Raw genomic sequence first — 11,018 nt, forward strand, 5'->3', positions numbered from 1 at the left:
GAAACAGAGGAGGCTCTGAGCGTTTTTTTTTTTACGAGAAGAGGAGAGAGAACCTGCCCATTTAAGTGAGGAGAGAGAAAAAAATTTGAGCGGGAGGAATACGCTGATCCTCCTTTCGAGCCGAGCCGAGCCGCCCAAAAACCAGCCCTTTTCTCATTTTCGGGGGGTCCCGCTCGAGACAGTTGTTAGTATCTGAGTGGTTTCTGTGTGCCAGGTCAGCAGATGACGTGGCGCGCACGAACCACTGAATATTTTCTCCATAAAGAGAGATCCTTGGCAACAAGATTGCACATTGTTTGTCGCATCACAACACACTCTTTGTAGCAAACAACATCTTCAACACACACAACAATAGCTCTCTCTCCAATCCACAATGCCTGTTGACCTTCCGAGCCACATTATTGACAGGAAAGGCTTCAAACCTTCAAGCCAGTGCTGCACACTAATGTGCACCATGGCAGCACTCGAACTTCACAATGTTCTTCATCACCCGGGGGCAAACCGGGCATTTCACATTCTCGGGCGCGTACCCGACCATGTTCGGGATGTAGAAGTGGTGGCACGTTTGGGGAGCCACCACCTTGTCGTGGTGCTCCTTGAGCGCGACGTCAAAGGTCTTGCCATCCACGTTCACTTGCTTCTTCCAGGTATCGTACTGGGCCAGCACCTTTGACGAGGAGGCCAAGGGCGTGTTGATCACCACACGGGTCCCCTTCGTGAGGAGGGCGAACCCGCCGTCCTTCTTGAAGTTGGTGTAGAGCTTGAGGATGTCTTGCAGCAGCGGGTCGAGGATGTCCGCTTTCCCCTGCAACATGGAGAACATGCAGCTTTCGAGGCGAGTCCAGAAGAGCTGAATCTTCCCAACGTTATAGGCAACAATGGAGTTCCCGTCGTCGGAGATCTTCTTCAAGTGCACTTCCACCTCGTGCACTTCCTTTGTGTCTTCGCCTCCGTACAAGAAAATGAGCTTCTCCGATTTGATCTGATTGATCGATATAACAAAATCATAATGTAACTCATTTAATTTTGAGCAGTTTAGTTGCTCTTTTGGGTTATTTGGATGACGCTTTTGTGACAGAGACATTGAAATTCACCATGCTTGTGTTAGTTCACTTACCGCCTCTCGCACGTTAGGGGCAATGGAGTCGTTCACAAGGAGCTCGAACCAGCTGATGTCACGCCTCCTCCAAAGGGTCGCCACCACACCATCCGTGAAAGGAAATGCATTAAACCCCCACATCCTTATCATGCTCATTGCGTTCTGGGACTCGACCTTCCCTTGCGGATCCAACACCACCACGATAGGCTCGTTCCTAAAGTGCCACTTCTCCTTGATGATCCTGATGGCCACCTTGTTTATCAGTGTCGGGTAGTGTGTCGAGCACCACGGCATCTGCGACTGCAGGTTCTCGAAAACGTTGGGCAGGTCCTCGCTGTCTTGGTCCACAACCGGGATCCACAGGATCTCGTGATTCTCGTGGAACTTGGGCTCATTATAGATTTTCACCAGGATCGAGAGGTCATGGGAAGATAGCTTCAGGTCAGAGATGAGCAGCAACACATTCTTCCTTCTGAGGTATTCAATCTTATCCTGTCGACCCATACGTAAACCAGACATGATCAATCTCACTCCTTAAATTGGAAACAAAAGCATTCCTGATGAAATCGAAGTTAGGTGTTTAATTAAAGGCTAACCGTGTTCTTCTTGGAGCCAATGTAAAGCGGCTGAGGATCATCCTTGGTGTAAAACAGCGCCTTAATGAGCTCCACATTGTCCGTAGGCGCAGTAAAAAGCCGCTGCAGCCTCTGGTACTCTCTAATCTCCTCTGGGTTAATAAACATTCTTCTATCAGATTCCGTCAGTCCGTTTTCATGAGTATCCATTGTGGCCTATTTGATTTGATTGCGGATCTCGTAACTCACCCTTTTTTTGCTTAAAATCCTCCAGCTGCCTCTTGATGTTGTGGTGAATTATGTTCACTTTGCGAGCAAATGCGGGCAGATCTCGTCCCTTCGACCTAAGATCAAGAAATCAAATGACCATTCATTAGGAGGACGAGTTTTTCACTAAATTCGACAAAGAGCTAGCAGCGAAAGCACAAGAAGCATACTCGTCGACTGGGGTAGTCGTAATAAGGTCAGTGAACCGGATCGAGCAACCAAGGACGGCGATGATGATCTGATAAACGCTGGAAGGAATGTCGATGACCTTGGCTAACTCCGGGACATCCTTGCTATCGTGGTCAAACTCCACGATGCACCGAGTCATTTCGAGCGTGGTCTTGATCAAGTCGTTGAGCACTCCGAACACTTGGATCTTCTGCGTCTCGACTCGCTTCGTGATTGCAGGTAACCCCTTCAATACGGCCATGGACTCCGCGAGCTTGTCCGAGGGCTCGATCTGAGCGAGCCGCCAGAAGTCGCCGTAGTACAGCCCCAAGGACGACAGTGTGACCACGGCCTTAGTGACCAATGAGTAGCTCGATAGCTCGTGGAAAATCGAGGACATCGTTTCGCGCACATTCTTGGTATCCAAGGCTTTGCAAGTAATCTGTCAAAACGATTGTGAATGTGTTCGATAAATATTACATACTTTTGAAGTTGATCATCATGGTGCTTTAATCTATGCCGAATAGGGTGATATTCACTATCTAGTAGATAAGTTTAGATCTAATGTCACGCTGGATTTTCAATAAAGCCCACAGGAATTTGGTAGATGTTTCACTTATTTATAATATAATGGTGCATATAAACTGGTTATGCCTAACACACCACATGAGAGATTAACCTTAATCTACTTAACCTATTGACCATTAATTGATAATTACTGGTTCTCCCATTCTCGAAGAACGACCCCATTTTATTTGTAGAAAAACTAGAATTGGAAAAATATTTCCCTAATTTTAAGTTTTTTTACATTCAAACTAATGAGTCGATGATAAATGTTTTCATAATTAACAATACTTTATACTTCTCGTATCTTTCGCAATGGAAATAATAATAATAAAAAATCCCTATTTTTCTAATCGAAGATACAAGAACATAATGATCACATTTCGGACAATTTTAATTTACCGAATAAATGGAACCAAAATTGCCTATACGAAGCCACTCACACTTCACTCGGGGTTTAAACCGGACGTGCTCAAAAGTAGCTCTTTTAAGGCTAAGAATCAAATATGAAAAAGTGGTGGGCACACATATGTATAAAAATAGGAAAAGGACAGATTGCCGTCAGGTCCGTTATATTTTCCAATACCATATCCACATTTAATCTGAATTTTGGTATAAAAAAAGAAGAAGGAAAGTTCATCGGGTAATTGCTATTTAAAATCATTTAAGCGAATGATTTGATTACTTTCCTTTTTTTTTTGGGACCTAAAACAACTGGCTAGCTCATTCTAAATCAAATTATCGACTATATAGCTTAAGTTCATCGTAGCGACACCAAACCCTACACCAAACCGTACTCTTCGAGCACCCGATTATGGTTCGATGTGTGAGGCGTGAAGACAAATAATCGAGGGGCATTTCTAATGTCAGAGAACAATAAAAGCGATTATTGAAAGTGAATAACGTTTTCACTATACATTACCTGGCAAGTAACTTCGCTAATTGTCGATAGTGGGGGAGTGAAACCCTCCTTCGCAGGCTTAAATTCTGGGATCGCAGCTGGTGTCGAGCTTGCCTGCACAGATCCAACCTGGTTAGCTGCGAATTCAATTATTGTACGGTGATCGGTAGGAAGAAATCATTTAAATGGTGCCTCACATCGCTCAAGGAATGCTCAGGTGTAGCGTCGTAGCCTTATGGATTTATTTCTCACCGCTCAAAATCAAAACTGACCCGTCCACCTCCACCTCATGTATGTTTGCTTTCCATAACAAGGATACCGTACTTTGGACTTAAAGCAAATCCTTAAAACACTTCGTCGTGACCCAATCTCACCGATCAAAATCACAAGGGATCCGTCCACCTCAACCTCGTGTACGTTTTCTTTCCATAACAAAGATACTGTACTTGATATTCCATTTGCATTTTTACTCTATACATAAAGAAAAACAGTGCACCTTTTGCACCAAAACCAAAGAATTTTAAAATAGAAAAAAATATATATTTCAAGTTGCGAAAGTTATAAGAATTTTTTTTACGGTACTAGCAGAGGAAGAGGAAGAAGGAAAATAAAACAAAAGAAAAAAATATATAAAAAATCACAATTTTAAAAAAAATATATATAAAAATAAAATTGTACATTTAACATCATCCATATCATATAAGACAATCGGAATCCATATTGGTAATTTCTAGCTGAAATTCTCAAAAAATTTAGAATTTAATTGACATCATTTGAAAACTTATAATTGAATGACACACATTTAATAGATATAAGACTTTTTTTACTCAACTTGATAGGATAAGGACAGGGCCTGTGGGATCAGGGTAAGTAATGTTTAGGTAAAATTGAAATTTTTAACTCAATTAAATCACGATAATTTTGAAAAAAAAAATCCAAACTAGCTTTGATGTTTCGTCTCCGTGTGCTGATTATATAATGGAAAATGTGATCGGTTTCAATTAATTCTCGCGGGGCCCAAGTTTCTCATTCAACATTTTCATATAATGTGACCCGACCCAACCAACAACATTTTTTCTCTTTACCTTGTTCAGGTTAACCACATTGTCGACAATGGCGGTAGAGCCCTTGAGGGTGTTCTCGACGAGGGCGAAGAGGGCCTGAACGTCGACGTCACTCTCGTCGGGGGCGTGAGTGTCGACCATCTCCTTCATGAACTTGTTGTCGTCGAAGACAGCGACCAGGCTGTTGAGGAGTCCCTGGTCGGGCTGCTTGGCTCGCTGAGAGCCGCCGAAGACCGCCGAGATGAGCCGGCCCGCCATGTCAATGGAAGAGAGAAGAACGGAGGAGGGGTAGAAAGAGCTAGGGTTTCGAGAGGAAGAGGAGGGATGCAGGGGTGAGAAGCTGAGGCTTTTGTGTGATGAAAGTTGCCTGCTTGGGCACTCAATTTATAGCGGTTGGAGTGGAGGAGAGGAACGAGGAGGCATGTGAGAAATTTGTTCGATTGTCGTGGGGACGGGAATGGGTAATTGGGTGATGCTTTATCTTGTGGTCCTGAAGCTTATCTTCACAACGTTTAGAAGCTTCTATTATTGCACGTGTTCCCATGGAGAGAGATATACCAAGAAAAATTATTATAAAAGTCATTAATTTATTATACGATAATCAATTTAATTTTTTTTTTTAATTTTTTCAATTTAATTTTAAATATTTTGATAATTTAGTCATAAAACTTTAAAGGATTTTCCAAACTAATCCAAAATCTTTTAATAAATTATCAATTTAGTTCCTCTTACTAATTTTGGCTGGATATTATTAATGTGGCGGCCCACTCAATACCCAAATCCTACTTTTTTTTTTTTTTTTTCTGCCCCACTTATTCCTACTCTACACTCACTCTTGACTTTTGCCCTGAAGAACCTTTGCAGGCGTGGAGTCAGCCCACTCAAAACTTACGCGTTACCACCCCATCCCCCATCTGAGAATGTGGGAATTTGAACCCCTCATCTCCCCCTTCCATGTTGGAATGGTGGCCACTAGGGTGAATCCCAGTGGTTCCCAGCATCCTACTTGAGGTAGTAGATACTAATGTGGATAATTTTATATTAATTTTTTTGAAATTTTATTAATTTTTAATTTCTTTATTTTCCTCTTTTTACATAGAAATGATGGTTGTTGACCACTAAGTAAGGGCTAGTGGGGTTGCGAAGCCCTAGGAGCCCTCATTAATGGCTGATGAGGGCGTTGCAAGCCCTCACAGGCCACAATGAGTGCATTGCTTTGGGGCCCTCACCCGTCCTCGTTGCACTCGCCAAATCTAACGCAATTGTATAAATGTCACAATTGCAAAAGTTTATGGTTTTTTTTATAGAAAACTATAGGTATATATCATTCTACTATAAGTTTTGGGATATTTGTGATATGAAACCAAAATGTTTAATATTGATGTCAATAGGAAAAGTTTTAGGACTTTCAATTGTATCTTTTAAAAAATAAAAAGCATATTCTCTCCATATCCATAAATTCACACCGATTTAAAAAAAAAAAAATCCATAGAAAAATGAAGTGCAAAATAAAGCACGTGGGCATTGCATGGCTATGATTCTAGTCACTTGTCAGCACCACAATTTGCGACAATTTATCATTAATTGGTCGATGATCCGTATGGCTGTTTATCGTACATGTGTCGATGTATATTACATACATACATGTGAAGATATTAAATAGAACAGGGAAAATTATTTTTTTTACCAGTTTCTTTGTGAATTTGAAAATATTTAGTGCGCGTTTGGTAATCATTTTATTTTCGAGAATAATTTCTAATCAGAAATTATTCTTTTTAATTCTATTACTAAGAATAATTTTTAAACATTTAAAGGCATTTGATAACTTGCTCAAAATTTCTGTTTCTAGAATAGAATTAAGTTTAATACCATTCTCAAAATTTCTTATCCATATCATTTTCTTTTTTTTAATAATTTTATTTATTTCTTTATTTATTTTCTTTCTCTTCTTCTTCAAGCTTTGGGTGGTCGCCGACCTTGGGATGACCGGCGACTGGCCAGACAAGGGTTAGCAACCTTGCTAGAGTATTGCTGCCCCCCTGCGAGGCCGCGCCTTGTCGCTCAAGCCTCATCGACAACTAGGCGAGACTTAGCTGAGCTCGCCTAGCCACCAGCACAGCCAAGGCGAGACCGACCTTGCGGTGGCCCGACGGGACGAGCTTGGTCTTGCTAGATTTGGGCAAGGTCGAGCCTCGTTTGGCCACCGGTGAGCTCACCGGACCTTGCCCAATCGGTCGTTAGTGATCAATGGCGATGGCCAGTGATAATGGCAGTGATAAAAGAACGGAGAAGGAAAATGAACAAGAAGAAAAGGAGAAGAGAAGAAAAAAAAAGAAATTAGGGTTGACTTAATTTTGGAATTATTCTTGGGAACAAAGAAGCAATTTTTTTTAACTCCTTGATTCTGTTTCTAATCTATTTCTTGTAATAAATTTGTTTCCGAAATCAAAATATTTATTAAACAGATTTCGATTCTAAATTTATTTTCGATTTGGCAAATTACCAAATACATGTATGATTGTTTACCGTACACATGCCGATGTATATAACATACATGTGAAGATATTAAATAGCAAACGGAGAATATTTTTTGATTAGTTTCTTCATGAATTTGGGAACATTTACAGATCACTCTGCACCGAAACTATTTTGATTTTGCGTCACTTAGGGCTGCATGGTTGGATTTTATTTGTTCCCAGAACGAAATTTACTGTTCTTTTGTTCACTCGGAACAAAAAAGGAACAAAACGCGTTTGTGTGCGTTTACCGTTCCTTTTTATTCTTTTGTTCCCGTGAACAAAAGAAACAGAAACAAGAAACAAGAAAAACTTGTTTCTTGTTTTTGGAACACAAATCGGAAACAAAAAAGGAACAAAATTGTGTTCCTTTTTTATTTCGATTTGTGCTCGAACAGCCTCCTCTCCCCCGCGACGAGCTTCCTCCCGCGACTGCGACAAGCGACGAGCGACGGGCGAAGAGCTTCTCCTCCGGCGACGTGCGACGAGCGACGAGCTTCTCCTCCTCCGACCTGCGACGAGCGTCTCCCCCTGCGACGAGCGCCTCCTCCCGCGAGCGAGAGAAATCCATCGTCTTCTCCGCGCCTTTGTCTCCGACGAGCGCCTCCTCCGCTCGCCGCTCCTTCACCTGTGTAAACGTCGTCACTTTGCTCCTCCTTCACCGATTGTCTTCACTTCGGCGAGAGCTCGAGTGTTAGGGCTCGCTCGAGGAATCGCTTGCCCAGATCTGCGAGCCGCTTGCTCGAGCGAGTCTCGCAGATCCGGGGCGAGCGTTGCTCCCCGGACTGCGACAAGCGGCTCGTCCGCTCGCTCGAGATCCGGGCGAGCGAGCGAGCGCGAAGCCACGCTGCTTCGCCGCTCTGCTCGGGCTCGGCTCGAGCGAGCAGGCAAAGTGAGCGTCGCTGCGCTCGGGCTCGGCTCGAGGAGCGGAGCGCCGAGCCGCTGCTGCTCGGGCTCGGGCGACGCCAGAGCAGAGCGAATGAAGCCATTGCTGGTCGGGCTCGGGCGACGAGAGCGGAGCGACGGCGAGCCTGGCTGCTCCTCCCGGGCTCGGCGACGCGAGCGGAGCGAAACGAGCCACATGCTCGGGCTCGGCGACGCCAGCCTCCATATTTTAACAAGTAAGGGTTTTTGTTTAGCCTTTTGTGCACTATTACTATGATTGGTTTTCGATTGATGGATTTTGCGGGTTCGTTTGTGCTTAGATCGCCAGATTATGTCTCGTGCACAGCACATATCCTTTCCAGAAGATCAGCCCTGAATGTTTGATGCAATTCCTTCCGAAGAGAAAAAAAAGCCTAAAGAAGGTGAAAGCATTGTGGAAGAAGCACTAGCTGATATTTCATCACTTCGGAGTTGAAATGGATATGCTATGACTCATGATATGGTAAATTGGTGTTACTCGCTTTTTCTAGTGATGTGCCCACTATCTTTTAACCGATGTTTTTGCCGATCAAGTGCCACCTAGTGTTCAGGTCGTGGTTCAAACCACGGCACATTCTCTTGTTCCTTTCTAGTTTTAGTGCAAACTCGACGTTCCGATGTAATTGATAGATTTGTACTCGCATCTCGCCACCCTGCATTTATGTGGTTAACGATGTAGGTATAGGTATTGCTTGCCCAACAATGATTAACTTGAGATATGTCGATGCTACAAGGCAATAGTTGAGATTCCATCGGTGAAAGGAAACCCGAAGCGTGGACATTGGTGAAGGAAACCGGAGCAGTGTACACCGGTGAGGCTCTTTCATTGTTAAGTCTTCACCGTGTGTTTCAAGGATTAGCCGTTGATTCTGCGATTTAATTTACTTGTAGATTCCGGGAAAATCTGCTGGTGCTTGGTTCTATCACCACATGATCCTATGCGTCAAGCCTTCTTAGTGCCTCTTTAGAGGATACAAATCTCTCGAAAATTCCAATTGAGGTACCATCTATGAATTGTTGTGGGTAATTGGCTGTACATCTTGAAATATCACAAGAATGTCTGTAGAATTGGTTGACCATGCCTTCAATATTTGAACGCAGTTGCTTCAAACAATTGAAGTTGGAGGTTATCCGATGGCCTCGCTTTTGGAGTACTTTCAAAGATGAATTTGAGAATGAGAAAAACATGCTGGAAGGTCCACCTGTTGAGAAGGCAACAGAAGTTCTTAGACAGAGAATCGTTGAACTTGGTACTTGCAGAACTGTCATTTTTCTTCTTTTCGGATCATCATTCGGATGTGACTCAATCTATTTTCTGCAGAATATTATCTTCATTTCAAAGTATTACTCGAGGATTACCTCGAAGAGACTTGCAGAGCTGTTATGCCTCAGCATCTAGGCCTGATTGTGTTGAACATTTTGTTTATATTCTATATCAATGTCAATCTTTTTGAATTGTTGCCTAGACCCCTCATTTAGCCTGGTCAACCTACCTGCCTTCAATCCCTGATTGGGGCATGCTTACTGGACTTGGATATAAGTTCCGAATTAGTGAAAAAGAGTTTCTGGTGCATTGAAAGCTGAGGGCTTGTCATGAATTTCTGACTGACAAATATGGGTACTCTCAGCTTAGTCGATTTCTTCTAATATATTTGTTGGGGCTATAAGTGTCATTGTCTGGCATCATGAAACCATTTCTTGTCCCACGGAGCCTGAAATTCTAATGCGCTTTTGAAGGGTGGAGGAGCTCTGCTATATTGCTAGTATCAACACTCACCACTGCATGTGTTACAAAAGTATATCTCGCTACTAGAGCTTTCTTAATGTGTTTAGAAATTCTGCATAGATGATTCACTTGAGGAAAAGAGCTCTGTTTTTTTGGGTTGTGTTACCACTGTTGTATGATTCACTCAAGGAGAAGAGCTCAGTTTTTGGGGTTCGTTGTCACTATTGTAGAGGGCTTTAATCAAAATCACATGCCTCAACTAATTAAATCAAGCTTGGATGATAGACGATATGATGATATTTATACAAGCTTGGATGATATCCTATCAGCATGGCCTGTTAATTCTATATTATCAATTTAGGAAGCTGAGAAGCATCTCTCCTACATGGTTGTTTCCAACTCCTTGGTGGCAAAGATAGACCGGTCAATGGGACTCATCTGGAACAGATGACAAAAGACAGCAATGACATCTTGAACTTGTGGGCAAAAATTTTGGGAAAGCTGCTTGATCTTGTCGAGAAAAGTTGTCACCAAATGTACAAGGAAACTATGGCTTGTATGGCTATTTTGAGAGCTTGAAGATGCTCTTGATTGAATGGATGATCTCTCTCCCCTTGAGCCCCCTCCTCCCTCCCTCCCTCCCCAAAAAAAAAAAGAAGCTGAATGATGCTATTTCACATTGTGGTGCAAGTGGGACCGAAGATGTTCATCATAGAACTCTCGCGTAGCTGGCTTCAATTTGATTGCATATTTTGCATAGGGGACCAGATCTAGGCCTTGTTCCGGACTGAAATGATATACTGAACACCGCATATGAATGTATTCGTCTTTTCATGCTTCCTCTTTCCCCTCTCCTTTTAATAGAAGATATGTAGGCTTTCAAGGTCCAAAACTGGTACCAACGAAATAGGTAAGGCCACAAGATCGGCACTCATTCAGATTGAAATAAGCGCCTCATTACTAAATTCTGTTTTGCATTACGAATTTTGCCGGCGCTTATGAGGCTAATGCATGCTATTTGTCATTTCCTTCAAGGGACAACGTTTTTTTCTTGAAGTCGATACTTCAATAGGGAGGGCCTTTGTTCTCTGCAGTTCTAGCTCTTGCATTCTTTGTCATGGAAGCTGAAAATATTGGGAAGAGGAAACGATTGAGGCGACCCTTGGTCTATTTCGGCAATAGGCAATCTACATACATTGGGAGTTTTGTTTGTT

The 11,018-nt window shown here is 42.7% G+C and overlaps 1 protein-coding gene and 1 long non-coding RNA gene across 2 annotated transcripts; one reads left to right on the forward strand and one right to left on the reverse strand.

Moving 5' to 3' along the window:
* Window positions 1–438: 438 nt before the first annotated feature.
* LOC104456130 (protein SIEVE ELEMENT OCCLUSION B) lies at window positions 439–5,003 on the reverse strand. The gene is made up of 7 exons (XM_010070864.3): window positions 4,660–5,003; window positions 3,596–3,688; window positions 2,112–2,551; window positions 1,924–2,018; window positions 1,696–1,826; window positions 1,118–1,591; window positions 439–982 (listed from the first exon to the last, which is right to left on the reverse strand). The coding sequence occupies exons 1-7, from the start codon at window positions 4,894–4,896 to the stop codon at window positions 443–445; spliced, it is 2,010 nt and encodes a 669-aa protein (XP_010069166.2). The 5' UTR covers window positions 4,897–5,003; the 3' UTR covers window positions 439–442.
* Window positions 5,004–9,222: 4,219 nt separating this feature from the next.
* LOC120287651 lies at window positions 9,223–10,400 on the forward strand. Its single transcript, XR_005545861.1, has 2 exons — window positions 9,223–9,328; window positions 10,166–10,400. It is a non-coding gene; the product is annotated as an uncharacterized LOC120287651 (long non-coding RNA).
* The last annotated feature ends 618 nt before the right edge of the window (window positions 10,401–11,018 follow it).

Source organism: Eucalyptus grandis, chromosome 8 (assembly GCF_016545825.1).
Source record: "Eucalyptus grandis isolate ANBG69807.140 chromosome 8, ASM1654582v1, whole genome shotgun sequence".
Taxonomy (NCBI): domain Eukaryota; kingdom Viridiplantae; phylum Streptophyta; class Magnoliopsida; order Myrtales; family Myrtaceae; genus Eucalyptus; species Eucalyptus grandis.